This window comes from Diceros bicornis, chromosome 39, assembly GCF_020826845.1.
Source record: "Diceros bicornis minor isolate mBicDic1 chromosome 39, mDicBic1.mat.cur, whole genome shotgun sequence".
In the NCBI taxonomy this organism is placed as follows: domain Eukaryota; kingdom Metazoa; phylum Chordata; class Mammalia; order Perissodactyla; family Rhinocerotidae; genus Diceros; species Diceros bicornis.
Window position 1 is genome coordinate 11,642,697 of NC_080778.1, and position 21,025 is coordinate 11,663,721.

Here is a 21,025-nt window from a genome sequence, read left to right on the forward strand (position 1 = left end):
ACATCTAAACTTCATAACATTATCATTAGTTCAGAAAGAAGGAAATCAGATTTTCCTCATGTATATTGATTTGAGTCTTTTTTGGGAAAATACCCTGCTGCGGTCAATCACAGAATAAGCAATTTTCAGCACATGACAGTACCAGACTCTTAAAACAATAATGCCTTCTAAGTTATATAAAAGCGGTGTCAGCTCACTGTAGAAAAGCTGGAAGATACAGGCAGGCACGGATAGACAGAGAGCTGGACAGATGTGTGATAAGGCAAGAACAGTAAGATGTTGACGGTAGAATCTAGAAGGCAGGTGTACGATTACTCACTACGAAATGCTTGAAGTTTTAACAAATAGTTAAAAAATCCAACAAATAAAATTGTATATACAACCATTCTGTGCTCTGAACTCCATTAGGATGCATGCAGGGGACACAGAGCAGAGCTGTGTCCATCAGGGTCACCAGTGATTTCCCATTGCCTGTGAATCCGGGGCCTGGCACATAGTAATTACTTAGTAAGTTAAGTATTTGCTAAACGAATATGCTCCCAAAGCATGTTTGTCTGTATCTCTATTAATCTGCCTTGCCCTAGAACTGGCTGATTACGTCCAACTCTCTCCCTAACCCCCACTCCCACTAAATTAAACCCTCCTTAAGGCCAGGAGCAATATATTCAAACACATTTGCTGATTTAGCACTCTGGATATACAACCTATCCTATCCTCATAAGACAAATAGAGAAACACATTTACATTAGCTTTATATCATAAGACTTACTTAAATACATCCACTGGAAAGATTTATAGCATAAGGTAAGTTTCTTCAGAAAGCAGACTGGCTTGTACCCGACTGTAGAGCCAGAAAAACCACAGAATGGAGTCAAAATGGCCAGGAGGGGTGGACAGCGCTGAGCCTTCCTGAGACGATAACTGTGGGAAAGCTGTGCGTATTACGTATATGTAACACGGGGGTATAAATATACAAAATGGGCAAGGGTAAGCAAAATGGTCTATGGGGTGAATTTTAAATCCCTTTATGAAACTGGGGGAATTTGCCTCAAGTAAACCTCACGTGGGTACAGTGGTTAAGAACGCAGGCTCTCAAGCCTGTCTATCTGGGCTTGAATCCCAGCTTTACACTTACTAGCTGTGTGAACTTGGGCAATTTACTTCATCTCTCTTAGTTCCCACACTTACAAAATGGGTATAATAACAGCAGCTTCCTCATCGGGGTTCTGTAAGGATTAAATGACATAATGCATATAAAGTAGTTAACACCTGGCACACAGAACCATGGCATTCAGGAGAGGTTATCTTAATATATGGGGACTCATCTAGAATGCAGAATGAAACGAATGAAGACCGGCAGTTCTTTTGAGTAAATCCCCATCTGAGTAGTACACCTGTTAGTTTATGCTACGCAGGAAAAGATCAGACAGTTAAATTCCTAAATGGTTTCAAGGCCAGGTCACATTCATAGAGAAACTTTTAATTGAAGAGGTGATAACAGGCACTTCAGATATTTTCTATTCTAGCCAAAGATCTGTTTCCTTCAGATACCTAAAGAAAAGAGGAAGAAGACAGAAATGGTTCCCCATAAAGTTCAACAGTAACTCCTAATTCTCGGGGCTCAGGGCACAAACATTTTCTGTGTGCCAAATGCTGAGATCTTGCTTTCTTCAAAGCCTAATCCCCAGTGTAACACACTGGCTACAATCATCTGGTTTAATGATCCTTTGGCCGCTGACTTCTTTGCTCTCAATTCCAATAATCCCTTTTGTCCCTCAACTGCAGACATGTGGTCACACAATAACCCATGCTGCTCCTCCGCTAGCGGTCAAACTCTGAGGTGCCTCTTCGATACTTTTCTTCCAGCTCCCTCCTCTCTCCTTTCTACCGAGCAACGTCTTCATCCTCTTCTCCTCCCTCCCTTTATGGTACCAAACCCCTCCTGACTGTCAACCACACGTAACCAAAACCCTTCATTAGACCTCACTGCCCACGGAATAAATTCGTCAATCAAGTCTCAGCTAAAAGGTCTCCAAGGTGTAAATCCCAATTATCCTTCCAATTCCTATGACTCCACGTATTTAATGCCTATGTTAGCACGTCCCATGAAGAGCTCCGGTAAGATACTTTACCTGAAACAGTCACCTCGTTTGGGAAAAAAGAATTACCTCTCAGGGTTTTAAATGTTTATTTCCTCTGGAATTCAACTTTGAATTTTACCTTATTTATGGAAGGAGAAGGAGAAGGAGAAGATGAAGAAGGTGGTGAGTGGCTGAGACTTTCGACACAACCAAACTGAGCCAAAACATCCACCTTAAAATAAAAAAGGTGCTCAGTAAATGGAGGAAAAAAAACGGTATAACAAAGCTTTTAACTAAAAACAGCAAATTCATAGCAGGACTAAGTTCACCAGAAAATTCTAGCATGCCACTCATTCAAAACATTACATGCCACAAAGCTCCCATTGTGTAGTAGTGGGTTATCTCCAATGCATTAATAAATATTCTAAAGACTGTTGTTGTCACAATACAGTATCACTGAAGCACTAAAAATAAGCCTCACAGAAAGAATGGAACAAATATCATGCAAGCCACAAAGCCAATGAAAGAAACTCCAGAGGAAAAACACAGCCAAGCTTTAAAAAACGTTAAGATGTTGAACCTTCTGCTTTCAAAGCCACCAGACATGTGCGAGAGCCCAGCCGAGATGAGCAAAGCCACCTGGTCGATGTGAAGCAACCACGGCGCCGTGATGAGTCCTACCAAGCCCCGCTGACAGCACAGAACAGCCTGGCCAGGCCACGATCTCAGGAGCAAGGTCTCGATGTGTGTCCCTGAGGGTGACTGGCTCACTGAGCAGCATCGCTATGAGAACAGATAACTGACACACTCCCATGAAGCCACTCAACAGCCAAACTGGCATCCCTGTTAAGAGGACAGCTTGGAAGTCCAATCTCCAGGCTTCATATCCCAGCTCCACGGCTATCTAGTAGGGAAGTCATTACTGTTAACATTTATATAGTGCTATGAAAATGCACTTTTCAGGTACAACTGTCCTGTGAAGTAAGTGGTGGTATTATTTCCATTTTATAGATGGAGATAAACCTGGTTTTGGAAATCAACTAATACACAAAGAAGACAATCAAGATGGAGTAATTGGGATCCAGTTTACGCTTCCACTTAAAACCTAAAAAAAAAAAAAGACAAACTGTATTAAACTGTTTTCAAATCACTAGACATCAGGCAATGAAGGACCTGGACCCTGCCTGGAGAGACTTTCCAGGCCACGGTCAGGGATGGGAACCACAGAAAGCCCAGAGGTCTCTGTGATTTGAGGAGACAGAGCTGGGAGTCTGGGGCAGAGCACTGGGGAGGAGAGAAGCTACACAGAGAGCTCCAGAGACCTGCAGAGGGGACCCCAGGGCTGAGCTGAGTACTGACCAGCAGATGCACATGAGGAAACCACCACATGCAAGGATGAAGTAGCAACTCCTCACATAGGGCCGTTCTCACCAGGCAGAACAGAAAACCTCATGATTCCCATGGCACCAGGTACAGTACTAAAAGGGGTTTTGCCTCAATAGTGAGGCAAAAATATCCCTGGACTAAACATTGCTCTGGTCCCACTTTAAAAAGCTTAGAAATAAGACCCCAAAGGATTAAACTGTTTCTAAGCAACTTAACTGCATGCCAGAATAAGACTCAAAAATATTTGTCGGAATACAAAAATATCCAGCATATATCAAGGTAAAAATCACAATGTCTGGCACCCAATAAAAAAATCACCAGGCATGCAAAGAAGCAGGATAATATGACATATAACAAGAGAAAAATCAATCAATCGAAGCTGACTCAGTAATGACATCGATGATAGAATTAGAAACATTCAAGAGCAAGAAAGCTTTCAAATATCGATGAGATAGAGGAAACACTTTGAATGGGCTTCCAAGGGGTGACAATTTTAAACATTAAGAAAAAACAACACTCTAGTAGACTGCAACACACTGAATCAATGTAAATCCATGGGTCTATAATAATACTAAAAAAAAAAGAAAGATAGGAAAGCTCATGTGTCACTATTTGAGGCAGCTATTTAAATAACTTCTTACTTCAAAAACTGGTAATTTCAACCTGGGAAAGAATTAGACATGTATACTGAACTCCAGAAGAAAAAAAGAAAGATAGGAAAACTCATGTGTCACGATTTGAGGCAGCTATTTAAATAACTTCTTACTTCAAAAACTGGTAATTTCAACCTGGGAAAGAATTAGACATGTATACTGAACTCCAGAAGAAACTGTTTTCCAAGGTAGCTACCTAGTTCCAGTTGAGAAGGAAAGTGCTACTTTACAGAAGAAAGCCAACTCAGAAAACGTGGAAGGAATAACATTATTGCTTCAGGCAAGGATTATCAATTGGTGGTAAATCATTAGGTGAACAGTTAACAGAGCTAAATTAACACCAGACAGATTACTTTCTGGTCACAAGGAGAAAATATAACTATACAATGGAAGCACAAGACTTATCAACCTGACTCAAGGTCATTCTGATCAATAATGGTGGGCTGACCAGATATTATGACTTCTGATGTGATGTAGCATAAATCTATAATATCACCTATGATATATTCTTGCCCAAAATGTTCAATTTGAATCCTTCAAGCCTTTGGGTACAATTTCCAACTTATAGGACGTACAGAGGATAGAGGAACAACTAAATAATACCGCAGGGAACAACCAGACAAATCTAAAAGACAGAAATTCTGCAGGACAATTGGCTAGGTCAGAATAAACAAAAAGAGCAGGGACTGTGTTGGAAAGAAAGGAGACTTACAGGGACACAATGGACATAACCAGATGTAATGCTGGGTCCTATAATGGACACTAGTTCACCAACAAGCTGCAAAGGACACTCCAGGGTCAGAAGGGAAAATTAAAATTGGTCTGGATACTAAGTGAGATGAAAATTCACTGAAAAGGAAAGGATCGTCAACCTTTAAAAAGTTAAGAACAGTATATACTACTACATATGTCTCATATGGGTCTACATGTGAATGAATACCCATGTTCACACAGAGAAAGCAAGATATGCACCAAGGTGTAAATAGTAGTGGATGGTGGGATGTGATGCTTTTCTTCTGCTAGTCTGAATTTTCTAATTTCTACAGTGTGTATGTACTGCTTCTATAACAATAAAGGTTATTATTATTATTTTTTTTGGTGAGGAAGGTTAGTCCTGAGCTAACATCTATTGCCAATCCTCCTCTTTTTGCTGAGGAAGATTGGCCCCAGGCTAACATCTACGCCCATCTTCCTCTACTTTATATATGGGATGCCTGCCACAGCATGGCTTGATGAGCAGTGTGTAGATCCATGCCCAGGATCTGAACCTGAGAACCCTGGGCCACTGAAGTGGAGCATGTGAACTTAACCACTATGCCACCAGGCCGGCCCCAATAAAAGGTTATTTTAAAAAGTTCTTTTTAAGAGCTTCTACAAGACAAACGAAACCACAATCAAGATGAACAGACAACCCACCAGCTGGGACAGAATATTTGCAAAACATACATCTGACAAGGGGTTGATGTCCATAATATATAAAGAACTCACACAACTGAACAACAAAAAAACAAACAACCTGATCAAAAAATGGGCACAGGAAATGAATAGACACCTCTCCCAAGAAGATATACAGATCGTCAATAGGCACATGAAAAGATATTCAACATCATTAATCATCAGGGAAATGCAAATCAAAACAACACTAAGATATCACCTCGCGCCCGTTAGAATGGCTATAATCAGCAAGACAAAAAACAACAAATGTTGGAGAGGATGTGGAGAAACAGGAACCCTCATACACAGCTGGTGAGAATGCAAACCGGTGCAGCCTCTATGGAAAACGGTATGGAGATTCCTCAAAGAATCAAAAATAGAGATGCCCTATGATCCAGCCATCCCACTAATGGGAATCTATCCAACGAACCTGAAATCAACAATCCAAAGAGGCTTATGCACCCCTATGTTCACTGCAGCATTATTCACTATAGCCAAGAAGTGGAAGCAACCTAAGTGTCCCTCGACTGACAATTGGATCAAGAAAATGTGGTATATATATATACAATGGAATACTACTCAGCCATAAAAAAGACAAAATCGTCCCATTTGCAACAACATGGATGGGCCTGGAGGGTATTATGTTAAGTGAAGTAAGCCAGAAAAAGAAAGACAAACACTGTATGATCTCACTCACATGTGGAATATAAACCAACACATGGACAGAGAAAACTGTATTGTGATTACCAGGGGCAATGGGGGTGGGGGGGTGGGCACAAGGGGTGAAGGGAGACATATATATGGTGATGGACAAACAAAAATGTACAACCCAAAATTTCACAATGTTAAAAACTATTAAAACATCATTTAAAAAAAAAAAGTTCTTTTTAAAGAAAATAAGAACAGCTGACCGTTCTGCAACGGCTGACCACAAAAATGATAGGTTCTGGTTTTGTTATATTTTGCTATTTTGCTGTATTTTGCTTCTTATATGACACCCTTGGGGGATGTGGACCACTAAGAATCATACTCCTACTTCTGACAACAGGCTTCAACCAAAATGCAGTAAGATGTGGGCAAGGGTAACAGCGCTAAGATCTGACTTAATTCATTGGTTTCTCAGTAGGCAGACAAGACATGGTCTAAGAAGAACAACATTCACTGCACAGACCATGCGAATAACAACCCTGGGAGAGGCGGGGAGGAGATGGAGAGATGGGCAACAGACACCATTACTTCCCTCCGTGTCCACTTGAACTAGGTCACACCTCAAAGGGGGATCTAGGTTTGAGAATTAATGAAAAGATAACATATTTCATTAAGGTTGTTTCCTGTCTGGCTTTCTACCAAACCAGCAAACAAGAGTTCAAGGGATATATGAAGGCTCAAAACAGACTGATGAGTGCTCACAGCCCCCACTGCCTCCTGGTTCCTTACAGAGAACGCCCAAAGTTCAACACAGGTCCATATGCATCATTCAGTTGATCAGTCTACCAGGTAAGAGGAGTCCCTAACCATGGGCTCACTACCCTTTTATATCATTATCTTGGGGGAGGGGCCCTGGAAGCATCCGAGGGTCCACCTTATCACACAAGGAAATTCAGTCATACACTTCTCTACATTCTACATGTTACGTCATCATCTAGCTCATCACATCACACCCCACACTGCCCCCTAATAAATGGTCTCCTGCTTGGAAGGAAAGAAGAAAGGAAAGAATTTTGTAACTAGAAACTTCCAGGGCAAGACTTTGTCCAGGGGTATACAATAAAAATGGCTGGAAAGTTCTTGTTCTGTGAAAGCTGAGGTTACTATGGTTTGGTTTTTTTGCAACTCGTCTGCATGGCTGAGATGTCAAAGCCTTTATCTGACATTTCTTTTCATCAGACATTTAATAACCATGTGCCAGCTGTGTTAGGAAGTGGGAAGAGAAAGCAAATAATGTGATCCTGATGCCCAAGAACACTTTAATCAGTTTCTGACAAAGATTTAACTCTTCTTCTCAAAAAGGCTCATAGCGGGTATAAAATTCTCTTACGTAAAAAGCCTGACCATTTCAGCTCAAAATGCAGAAGCATTTGTAAAATTTCCTATTTTGTTCTTTGCAGATCTTTTGCTCACAGGACATCATCTAATTCTACAGATGGACCTCTAATGACTTCGGAAAACCACTAACAGAAATATAAAACTTGTGCATTCTTTTTAAATGAGGCTAGATCACAAGAACAGATTAAATCCATTTGTAGCCAGTCACGTCAATACCGCCGACCAGGAATTACCCAAATGACTTAAGAAATCCTTTGTTAATTCACATTCTGAACCCAAAGACGTCAATTCCAGGCATTTATTTTTTAAATAAATAAATTTAAAAGAATAAAATTTGCCTTAAAAAATGGGTAATACTTGTGTTAACTTAGAAAGTTTACTTATTTTATTAGCACAAAGTCTTAAAACTGGTAGCTTTATGAACCAAACAGGATGGTGCTACAAGTAGCAGAAGACAGTGTGCTTCCAGATAAATGTGTTAATAAAAGTCCATGAGGAATGGGTTTTTACGGACACTCTCCTGATGATGGGTTGTGTTTAACAATGCTGACTGGCCCTTCATCAGAGCAGTTTCAAGGTGAAAACAAAACAAATCCTTTGCTCTTGTCATTTCTTTCCAGTTAGACAAAAATAAACACCACCACCACCCTAAACAATACATTTCACCAGCACGTATTTTTGAAAGGGTCCCCAGATGCACGCAGCTATCTTACGTAAGGCAAGGCTCTGTGGGCACAAAGCAGAGAAGGTTAGCACGGGCCTAACGCAGTTCTGAAGGCAAATGTGGACACATCCATCCTCTAAACAGACGTATACAACCCTCCTTACAAAGCCCTGTAACCAAGTAAAACGGATTCATGTTGGGGTGGGAATGAGGACAGGGAGACACAGAGAATCTTTTCAGTAAGAATTTTGTAAAGAGGAAATCTCCATAAGCAATTATGAGAAGTCTACAGCATTATAGACCTTATTTGAGATAATGAAATAATAAGCAAACCTAATACCTTTGTGAAGGTGTCTTTTGCTGATTTATTTTTAAATGGCCTAAAAATGGACTTTTTTTTGAGAAATGAGAAAGCAAAATGTAGTTCCAACATAAAATTACTATTGCCTTCCTCATCAATAAAAATTCCTTCATAACAAATATCATTACATTGAAAATCTCTGCAGAAGAAAAACATGTTATATCCCTAAATACCCACCTAACTTCAAGCATTTAACATCTTAACTGTTAAAAAATAAACATCTCAGAGGATGGGGGCTGGCCTGGCGGCAAAGCGGTTGAGTTCGCATGTTCCGCTTTGGCAGCCTGGGGTTCGCTGGTCTGGATCCTGCGCCATGCTGAGGTGGCGTTTCACGCAGAAGAATGAGAAGGACCTACAACTAGGATATACAACTACGTACTGGGGCTTTGGGAAGAAAAAAGAAAAAGAGGAAGATTGGCAATAGATGTTGGCTCAGGGCCAGTCTTCCTCAAAAAATAAAATTAAAAAAAAAAAATCTCGGAGGATTTTCTGTAAGAGAATTTAATATTTTTGGTTGGGTAACCCAGCAGTGGTAGAACGGTGGGCTGGTGACAGCTCCTAGTTCTACAGCCAATGTGGAGAATACACACCTCCTTTTGACAGAGATTCAGGCTGAAATCCATAAACCTCATAACATTTTACATTGTAAAATATCTTTTGGGCCGGCCCCGTGGCTTAGTGGTTAAGTGCGCGCGCTCCGCTACTGGCGGCCTGGGTTCGGATCCCGGGCGCACACCGACGCACCGCTGCTCCGGCCATGCTGAAGCCGCGTCCCACATACAGCAACTAGAAGGATGTGCAGCTATGACATACAACTATCTACTGGGGCTTTGGGGAGAAAAAAGGAGGATTGGCAATAGATGTTAGCTCAGAGCCGGTCTTCCTCAGTAAAAAAAGAGGAGGATTAGCACGGATGTTAGCTCAGGGCTGATCTTCCTCACACAAAAAAAACAAAAAACAAAAAACCTTTTGATGTATTTATGACTAGACAAAAAATTATTCAAACATGTACACAGCATTCTATTATGGTGCAAAGCCTCTTACAGGTTCTGGGAATAGAAAAAATTAAGACAAAATCTCTGCTCCTCACGAAGCCTCTAAGTTTACAAATAAGTAGCATCTGTGATAAGAGTCACACATTGCTAAGAGAATGGAGAGGAAGGAAAAGGGAGAAGGAAAAAAATCAAAAAAGGCTTCAAAAGGACGTAGTATTTGAGCTGAACCTTTGACGATAGGCACGTAAGTGAGCATAAGTGAGGCCATCTTGTTACACTAAATGGCCCCAGCCCCTCCTCTGTGTGACTCACTGCTCTGTACGTACTCTAAAAAATTCACACACTCTCCTTATTTATGGCCTCTGCTCACGTATGTACTCCCCAACAGCTTGATAAATTAAAAAGTTTGTTCTGTGAGTTTCTCTCCAGGGACACGCTGACCACAGGTGGGGAAACACACCTACAAGGTATCCATCACAGCTGATAGAAGAACGGAACAATGTGAGGTCTGGAGCCCGTCGCACCTGGAGACCAACCCCTGGACCCCCTCCTTACTGCCCATTTTCCCCATATAACTGCTTCAAGATTCTGTAATCTTTGAAGATGGTTTTTCGAGACATTAATCTGCCATCTTCCTGATTATGCTGGCTAATCAAATTAAAACTCCCTTTCTCAATCCCTAACTCGTGAATAACTGGCTCAGATCGCAGCAAACAGAGTGAGCCCATTGCTTGGTAACAGGCAGGTTTTCAAAGATGGAAGGAGTCACTCTGTCATCTTGGAAGAGAGAGCAAAAGATACAAAGCGGAGGTAGGACACCATGGGGGATAACTGGAGAACAGCCAGTTTGGCTGCAGCCTAATACATACGCAAGGCAAGGCATGTGGTGAGGAATCACAGAAATATAATCGAGGCCAGAAAAGTAACTGGTCCCACCTCAAATTCAGAAGAATTTCTTCTAAAACTTCCTTACCATGCATTGTTCAGTGTCTGACTGCGTAATTCTAACTGATAGGAGGACGACTACCTCCTTGGACAGCTTTCTCTTGACATTTTCTCTCTTTCTCTCACACAAATGATACTTGTTTCAGGAGGCAATGGGGGAGCCCCTAAAGTCTCTTGAGCAAAGAACTGCCATACTTAGTGTCTTATTTTAGAGGCAGCGGCATAGAAGATACTAAAACATACAATTATTAAACCCCTACTAAGCACCAAGTACTCTTCTAACACTTGAGCACTATTTTTCCATTTACTCTTTCCAACAGTTCTGTGAGGTTTTACAGATGAGGAAACTGAGGCACACAGAAGCTAAGTGGCTTCCTTTGAGTCACATAGAAAGTACGAAGTCTGAGATTCAAACCAAGGGGTCTCCTTACGCATCTAAAGGATGCACAACTCTCTATCAGTAACTACGGCTCACAGTGGCACTCAGGGTTTTAAAGTGGAATGAAAAGAGGGCATAGAAATAAGTAACATTTCAGAGAAAGAGAAACGGGAAGGTTGGGAAGAGAAACGAGCTTTGTGAGGAAATATGAGTGATTCTGCTCATGCTGAGTTTGAGACACAGAGGAGATAGGCAGATAGGGCTGTTTAGCAAGAAGCTGGAAAGTGGGCAAACTGAAGACAAAATTCAAGATTGGAGAGAGGCAGATGAGGGAATCATCTATACGGTTATGGAGGGCAGAAGAGGGAGAGGCTGGAACAAAAAAGCTAAGTGGATGGAGAACATCTTGTGGAGAAAGTAGAGGGGAGAAAAGGAAAGTATTTATTAAATGTCTCCCACGTGTCCAACACCACTTTACACAGGTGGCCTAATCCTCCAACAATTCAGGAAGCAGGTATTATACCAAAGCCACAACTCCTGTGTAGGGGAGCCAGACGGTCAAACTTAGGTCTAACCCCAAAGCTCATACGCTCCACTACACCAAGCTGCCTGGGGGAGGAGGTGGGATGGGATGAGAAATTGTGAAACAGAAAAACAGAGATATTCAAGGGGAACTGGGACACACTGTGATAAAAAGCAACAAGAACTTTAACAAAAAGAGAAGCAGTTTATTTCAAGTATGTACATCTTTCCGGTGTTTAAAGTAGATAGAAAATCAGTCTTTCAAGTCAAAAACCTTCAGATAAAACATCTAATTTTATAGAACTTTTAATGTTTAATCCCCATTATTCTTCTTTAAAAAGTACAACCAAAAATTTCCCATTAATTTCTCAAAAGTTCTCCAAAGAGGCTGTCATTGAAGAGTTTTTTTTTTTACAGATCTATACTGAGAACCTTTCTAGAATGAAGGCAATGATATAATTTAAACACTAATAACTGGGTGAAAAACAAGACTAGGACAACTATTAACAACACATGTCTTTTAATGACTTCTGAGATTCATTTTCATCAGCTGGTTAATTCATTCTAGTGGCACAGCCATGAATATGAAATACTCTTGAAACTGTAAAATACCATGTAAATAAGTAATAATGAAACTAATATTAACCACTAAAAACTACTCGTGTCTTCTAAAAGTACTGCAGTAGCTGTCCTCATCCAACTTAAAATCTATATTAGAACAAGAAGACAATGAGATTTTCATTCAGTTCTTGGGTAGCCTTCAATGAGTATTCTACAAAATTTGAATCTGTCGTGCATGTATACATAAACACAAGAAAGATGACATTACCCATACTGATGTGCCTTAAAAAAAATCATACACTCATAACCGTACATCTAAAGCTGCCCTCATTCTTCTAAAAGAAGCACAGCTTCCCACTGGGTGCCTGGCCTGTAGTCCACCGGGCCAGTCCCCCAGATGACAGACACAGAACAATGCTGCACTAAACCTGCTGCCCCGATGTCTGTGTTCTGAGAGTGGATCCGCAGGATAAACTCAGAAGTGCTGGGTCAGAGAGCAGGTACATTTTAAATATTAACACATATTATCACACTGTCCTCCAAAAGAGCTTCATCAATTTATCCTTTCACCAGCTTTGTATCAGAATGCCCATTTGACCATGTCCTTCCTCACACTAGGTATGAAAACATTTTAATTCTCTGCTAATTTGACAGAAGAATCTCAAAATGAGCATTTTTCCTACGTTTATTGGCTATTTGTACTTCTTTTGCAAGGAAAAATCTGTGCACGCCCTTTAACCATTTCTTTTCCTGAGTTGTTCATCTTTTTCCTATAGATTTGCAAGTTTTTTGTATATTAACAGAATTAGCCTATTATCTGTGGCATGACAGAAATATTTTTCCTAGTTGAATATTATTTTTTGACTTAAATGTATCAATTCTTTCCTTAATGACTGCTGGACATTATGTCATGCTTAGAAAGGCATTCCATATTCCAAAGGTATTAAAAAAAAAGTCTATATTCTCTCCAAGTACTTAAAAAAACAATTTTATAATTTTCCAAATTAAATTGTTCCAATACATTTAAAAAATAATGCATTATATTCCTTTGACATTTACAATTCTAGTCTATAACACAGCCAAGCTACTGGACTATGTTTTTACAGACAAAGGTTCCCTCATATACCATCAAAGGAAGGAAAAGATATAAACGGTCCCTGTAATGACCGTATCAACGTTTATCTACCTCTACAATAGGCAGATAGTGTAGATTACTCAGTCAGAATCTAGAACCAGAAGGCACTCCAAGCAACCTGAAATTACGAGTTTTACGAAAAACAAAAGGAAGTGCTATTTTACATATTAAGTCATAAATTTATGAACTAATTACTCTGAAATGCAGTGCAGATTAAAAATACAAAGTTGAGGAAGGCTCAGATAAATTAAAAAGTAGCAGGCTCAAAATAAATTATTCCAGGAGATCTGCAGATGGATATACCCTTTTAGAGAGATCTTTTTTAAAAGATATGATTTAAAAGAAAGATACAACAGTCAGAAAGTTGGACAACCAGTAGCTGAATGTGGGGCTTTAACTTGCCTGTATAGAAAGAAAGCCGAATTTAAAATTACTGATGCTGAGAAGAGTCGACAGATGCTGGCTTGGAAGTTTGCAGCATACTAAGCTGACAAGAGATGGAAGCCTAAGATGGGTACGCTCTGCAGTGCCTGATGGAGAAGAGACAAGCCAGCTCCTCTGACATACTTGCCCTCAAAACAAAACTGTCCTCTGGGAGAGGACACAATGCCAGGGCCATCAGAAAATCCCAAGAGGTATATCCTTGGAATAAAAATAATATTTTCTGATTGACATTCAGTAAATGAAAGAATGGGCAAACCTCATAGCAAAAATTTTAAAAGCTATCAATAACGGTTGTCTGGTTTCTTATTCCTGACATCTTTCATACTATTTATAAAATAAACCACAATTTTGGCCTATTTAATTTGTTTTCATATCCCAAATAACCAAGAGCATGGATGGCTGTTAGAAATATTTTTACCTGATTTAAATTAAATTCAAATGCTCAAATTCATTAATTATGGTTATACTTTCTGTATTGTGTTACTTCTAGTTTCAGTTCACTTTTTTTTTTTTAATTTTTATTTATTTATTTTTCCCCCAAAGCCCTAGTAGATAGTTGTATGTCATAGTTGCACGTCCTTCTAGTTGCTGTATGTGGGATGTGGCCTCAGCATGGCCGGAGAAGAGATGCATTGGTGCACGGCCGGGATCCGAACCCGGGCCGGCAGCAGTGGAGCGCATGCACTTAACCGCTAAGCCACGGGGCCGGCCCATCAGTTCACTTTTTCTTTGCTTTCAAAATCTGATTAGATTTACTGTTAGATCAGATTACCAACTTAAAAAAAAAAAAGTTGGTTATATTATCTTCCAAATAACGTGAAAGAAAAAAAATTCAGACTTACACTAACCAGTTTATATTACTACACTTAAATACCGAGGAATCTCCTTCATAAGAGAACAAGATTGGAGCCTGATTCTGGACTTGTGTTCACCAGCGACAGCACTTCAGCCTCTCCTGAGATAACGGTTGAAGTAGGTCCCTGAATTAAGATGAATATTTCCATCTTTTGTTTCTTTCACTTATTCTATGATCATCTCATTATAATTCCCTTTTATTAAAATGCTGCCTTTTACCTAATGCAAACCCATTTCGCTATGTTTTTGTATAACTCAGTAAACCTCAGCTGGGTTGACTTAGCCTGCAGGGCACGTCTGGCAATATCTAGAGACTTCTTTGGTCATTACAACTGAAGGAGGTGCTGCTGGCATCGAGTGAACAGAGGCCAGGGATGCTGCTAAACGTCCCAGTGAGGAAGTACCAGTCCCCAAATGCTAACAGTGCTCCGGCTGAGAACCACTGTAAAACTGCAGTAAGGTCTAGCTAGGATTTCTTCACATGCTGTCATGAGTAATCTTTAACTGACCAACGTTTTCAGGTAGTGTAGAGTAACAAAACATAGGAAAATGCGGAAAATGCTCAACCATGGTGATCACTTTGCCTCTGAATCTGAAATATCTGGGCCAGACTAATTTGTAGCTCAGGATGTCTACACAAAGGTATTGTAACACATATAAAACCTGCAGTTAATATATGGTAAACACCACTTTGATAAACTCTCTTGGGAGATTAAGATACAGACATGCTATAGGCAAATAATTATAAGTGATATGATTATTAGATTTCACATAATTTAAAATTTTTTATGTAGTTAAAAAATTATCAAGAAATAACATCCCCTAAAGCCCATTCATTTTTTAAGATGTAGGTAGCAATAACATTTTTTTTTTTTTTGGTGAGGAAGAGTGTCCCTGAGCTAACATTCCTTGCCGATCTTCTTGTTTTTTTTTTTTTTTGTGTGTGAGGAAGATCAGCCCTGAGCTAACATCCATGCCAATCCTCCTCTTTTTTTGCTGAGGAAGACTGGCCCTGGGCTAATATCCGTGCCCATCTTCCTCCACTTTATATGGGACACCACCACAGCATGGCCTGACAAGCGGTGCATTGGTGTGTGCCTGGGATCCGAACCCGGGCCACCAGCAGTGGAGCACGTGCACTTAACCGCTATGCCACGGGGCTGGCCCCCAATCTTCCTCTTTTTGCTGAGGAAGATCAGCCCTGAGCTAACATTTGCCCCCATCTTCCTCTATTTTTTTTTTTTGTATATGGGACACCGCCACAGCATGGTTTGATGAGCAGTGTGCAGGTCTGAGCCTGGGATCTGAACCTGCAAACGCTGGGCCACCGAAGTAGAGCATGTGAACTTAACCACTGTGCCACTAGGCTGGCCCCAGCAATAACATTTTGACATCCATCTTCTCAACCTTCTTGTTGTCGCTCACTTTGGATAATCATCTAGCGATAACTGAACTAGGCAGTCACCTAAACTGGTCAAATTTTCACTAAAATTAATGTAAATTTCAGTGTATTTTTCTCAAACTATCCCACTCTTCTAAGTTTTCTAGAAGCAATACAGTAATACTACCAAGCGCTGAGTGCCAGATTTACAGCCACTTGTACATGCAGTGCATCTGCAAGATGAGGGGGCGATAGCTGAGAACGTAATAACACGCCAAGGTCAGAGAAATCATTTCCTGTTCCAGCCAGAGCTTTGACACTGACCATCGCAGCAATAGGAATTTTCTTTTCTTTCCACACCCTCACTTGAAAGAGTATTTGCAACTTACAGGGTTTGTGTTCATATCACGTCAGACTTTTAAAAGCAACTCTGGACAAATACCCTGCCTTCGCTCTTACAATCAACTTTAAAAACAGTCTTTAGCAGCCTTAACAGGTGAGTTCTTTGTTAATACCCAACAGAAATGCCACACAAACATCTAACAGTTCCTTTGTTTATGCTTTCAGCAAACGGCAACAGCTATAACACATCACAAGCTTCCACAAATGTGCCCTGCTTTCAGTTAAGCCGGCCGTGTATAGCAGGATGATGCAAGACTTACCTGGTTATTGCTGTTGGCAGCTGATGAATTGGCTTGAGCTGTACTTGCTGAGAGAGAATCAAGGAAGGCTTGGTCAGCCACTGAATTTCCACAGGAAAACTGATCTTTTCCATCATTGGGCAAGATCTGAATATTAGAAAGAACCACAGTTATTTTCATATAGAAAGAACCACAGTTATTTTCATAGATTAGAGTTATTACAGAGATCGAGTCCCTGGAGGCAAGCAAGAACTGCCATCTATTACGGAAAAGAGGTTTATATTAAAAGGTAAGTAAGCCCAAGAACATCTGTATTAACTATTCCTTTCTATAAGTATGCAGAATTCTAGACAACACAATTAATGCCAGTGTCCACATAAATCCTCAGATTTTTCTCATTCTTGTCAATGTTTAGAATCCTGAACGCGTAATGCACAGAGGTAAAACACAACATAAACAGAAGACATGTGGACCGAGCTCAGGGGCCTGTGACCCCTCTGAAGTTGTATGGAATCTGCTGGGGTGTGTGCAGGTGCATGTATTCCGAGAGGATGGTCTAAAGAGTTCATCAGATTCTCCAGAGGGTCCAAAACTCCCCACCCCAACTCCCAATCAGGAAGAACAGATAGACAGCCTTCCCATTCTGTAGGCAGTGCCCAGGCATTCCTCTCTACTGGAGGGGAACCCTTATTCTTGATCGCACTCTTATTTTACTCACAGGGCACCACGCAACCTTACTGTCTGTCACTTGAGATGAGAGGCAAGCTCACCAAGTACTCAGTACTCAGTTCTAAGTGGCCCACAGACAACCAGCAGGGGGTGCCAGGAGGTTGACTCAGAAGAGGGTTTGTCAGCTGAGTGGGTGTGACCCAGGCAGGGAGCCTCCTTCCGGGTGTTGTGACACCATCCTTGGCATCTATTTCAATAGAGCTTAAACCAGGCATGGCTCACAGCAGCTCATTCAAGACCCTTCTGTCTATGGGAACAGGAGAAGGAACTGACAGATATGTCCTAAATTAGCACAGGGAGAAGAAAGTCACTTCAAAAAATCTACTATTTAAACTTTGTGAATCAATTCTATAATAAACAGTATTGTAGGCAGCAGCTATTACACAATATAAGCAAAGAAAAATAGATAATTTTATTCAGAATTATTACAAGTTGTTATCCTTGGAAGGAACATAATCTAAATATTTGAAGTCACTCTTTGGAGCTTGGTTCTATAGGTAATATTTTTTCTTTGTTCTACTTCAATTTATTTTCCGCTTTTTAGATAATTAGCGTGTTTTACTTTTAAAATGGAAATTTTTTAAATTAAAAATAAAGTAGCTATCTTCCAATCTGTCCTTTAAGTTGGTAACTCATAAAAAGGTGTTTGACAAAGACCAGGTTTAATTAATAAATGACAGTACGTTCTTACTTCAACATAGTCTGTGGGAACCAGCCCTCGTTCTCCTTTGTTGTTTCTTCCTTCCAACCATCCTCCACCAACATCCTAATAAAGTTAAAAAAAAAAAAAAAAAAAAAGATTACAGTGGGAATTTTCTGTAGAAATTTTGCTTTGGGAACTGTTATACATGAAAAAGTAATTAACATAAATTAGCTTTTTATTCCTACAGAGCTAACACTGATCAAAATTTTAAATTCTTAAGACTCTTCTTTACTCAAGAAGAGGATATAATCTAAAAACAAGAAAAATCAAACTTCAACAAGCAATCAAAGATTGAAGGATAGCCTATTAATATAACACCATCATTTTGTAATTCCTTTCTATTTACTGGTCTGTGGTAGATTACAAAATGGTTTGTGGCTCCAATTGTCAAGAAATAGAATGACACCCCCTACCTCTAGAATCTGCATTGTCCCTTGTGACCTCTGTCCAAAAGAAGGAGGTAAAAATAATATGGGGCGAGTTCAGAGCCCGGCCTCAAGAGGCTTTGCACACTTCAGCTCACTGTTTTTTCCAAAAGAGCTGCTATGTGAATAAATTTAGGTTGCTAGATGATGACAGAGTCGAGGCCCAGCCTCCCTGTGGGCCCATCCAAAGCCAGTCAACCCCTAGGAGGAGAACTGCTAGACGCATGAGCGACCCCAGGTCAGGAGAACCATCCAGCTGACTTGTAGATTGCTGAGCAACAACAAATGGTTGTTTGTTTAAGCCACTAAGCTTTGGGATTGCCTGTTATTCAGGAAAAGCTAACCAATCTATAGATTCCTTAGCTCTTCTGGATAAGTAATATTAATAAACTAAATAGTAAAGTACACTACACCAGGATTCCCATTTTTCAATCAATTATAATTACAGCAAAGTCCAACATTTTCCCCTTAAAATAGTAAGAGTTGTCTTAAGTTCATAAATCATGCCCTAATTAGTTAATAATTACCTGAATCTAGATCACACATTCTTTTTAAAAATCACTTTAAGCCACAACTTTGTCCATTTTTGACTACAACAGCAACTTAAAGACAATACTAGTTTACCAAGAAATGAAGAACACTTCACTAAAAAAAAAATTAGATGGTTAGATAAAAGAATCTTTAATCTCTCCTCTGATTAAAAATAGAACCTAGTTACTTACATACACGTAGCATATTATCTAAAACTATATATACTTTTTCTACCCAGTAATTCTTTTTTGTATCTAAGACATATAAAATAGGTTTTAAAAATACTATCAAGGCGTCGGCCTGGTGGTGCAAGTGGTTAAGTGTGCGAGCTCCGCTGCAGCGGTCCAGGGTTCGCAGGTTCGGATCCCGGGCGTGCACCAATGCACCGCTTGTCAAGCCACGCTATGGCGGCATCCCATATAAAGTAGAGGAAGATGGGCACGGATGTTAGCCCAGGGCCAATCTTCCTCTGCAAAAAATGAGGAGGATTGGCATTGGATGTTAGCTCAGGGCTGATCTTCCTCCCCCCCCCCCAAAAAAAATACTATCAATATTAAGAAACCACCATCTTGGTCATTCCTCCTCCTTCCTTCATCTTTGTGCTGCTACAGTCCTCCTTCCCTCCCACCTGGCAGAACACATTTGCATCTCCTCCTCCTTCTTTTCCCAGAGTTTCCTTGGCCTTCCCAGCACCTTTCTTCATGTGCTTACTCTCAAAGATGTCTAGGGTGTTGGCTTATCTCCAGCCTTCATCTCTAGCTCTGTAGGTAGTTCCATTTTTAAACTCATGCAAAACTATAGGGCAGGGTTATTTACTATTCTTTACATTCAACAATTTATCTAAAAATAAACTCACTTAATCTTTCCGAAGAAGCTCTTCTTCCTGACTTACATACTTTAATAAAGTCACCATTCTCTCAGGTGCAGAGGCCAAAAACCTCAGTGATCCTTGACTCTTCTCGCCACCAGCATCTAATCAAGCACCAAGTCCTCTGGGTCTGACTCGTCAAGCTTCCTGCACCCATCTTCTTTTGACTCCTATTGCTACTATCCAAAGTGATGGCCCTAGACTCCAGCCACACCAATTTATTCTATACACCTCTGCTAGATTAATTTCCTTGAAGTGCAACAATATCAACAATAAACACCAAGCCAAACCCTTAAATGAATCCACTACCAAATGAAGTCCAAAGTCTAGAGCCTGGCCCACAGTCCTGTCTGAGTTGGCTCCAAGAGTCAGTTTTCTTAGCCTGTCTCCTACTGTCTCCTACATGCCCTGTCCCTATGCTCCTGGGACACGTTTACATGAAGTGTTCCCCAGCAGAGCAGAGAAAGCAGAGGCCTAGACGCCAAACAGATGTGGCTGTGAATTCTTGTTTTGCCACCTATAAGCAGAATGATCTTGGGCAAGTTACTCAACCTCTAAGTCTCATTACCTTTCTTTGTAAAACAGAGATTAAAAACACCTACCTCATAGAGTTCATCTCAAGACATTAAAGAATGTATGCACAGTACTGAGCCAGACGCCTGGCTCATAGGCTGTCAATAAACGGCTCCTGGGACTTCTAAGAAACACTGACCACTTTCTAATCTCTACACCTTCGATCCGGCTGGGATCTGTCTGGGATGTCTCTTTCCACTTCCGTCTGATGGAACCCCATCCAGCTATCTGTACGGTACTGAACTTTCCTCAATGTTTATATAATAGATTCTTACTTTACCATCAATACTCCATAAGCAACAGGAAAAAAATTCATGTGGGTTTGAATGATCAACTTACTAAAAATATAAAATCTTAAAAATAAGTCCCGAGGGGACAATCAGATTTCTATGTAATAGTTCTCTTACCGGATTTGTAATTGTGATAATTTCTCCTTCATTAACTGTCAGTTCATTATTTCCAGGTTCAGCAGCAAAATCATACATAACCCGAGCCTATTGGGAGTGGAGAGGAAAAGAGGAAGTTACAAATGTAAACTTAACAATAAAAAACCCAAACAACCTTTACAGTTCACTTTGTGAATGTGCTGGTATGAACAAACACTTCACGACAGTGGCTGTGGTTGTTTTGGAAGAAAGGAAGACATATTACCAAAATGATTCATCAGCCCTGTTGTGAGGAAGAATAACACCAACGGTGAGAGCCCCTGCTCT

The 21,025-nt window shown here is 40.3% G+C and overlaps 1 protein-coding gene across 1 annotated transcript in view; it reads right to left on the reverse strand.

The window, feature by feature from the left end:
- Positions 1–21,025, reverse strand: part of SNX9 (sorting nexin 9) — a 104,466-nt gene that overhangs the window by 43,218 nt on the left and 40,223 nt on the right. Inside the window, exons 2-4 of the mRNA XM_058534082.1 lie at positions 20,720–20,806; positions 17,904–17,978; positions 16,505–16,630 (exon numbers count right to left, since the gene is read on the reverse strand). Of these exons, the coding sequence (XP_058390065.1) occupies positions 16,505–16,630; positions 17,904–17,978; positions 20,720–20,806 (288 nt within the window). The remainder of the gene's footprint in view (positions 1–16,504; positions 16,631–17,903; positions 17,979–20,719; positions 20,807–21,025) is intronic.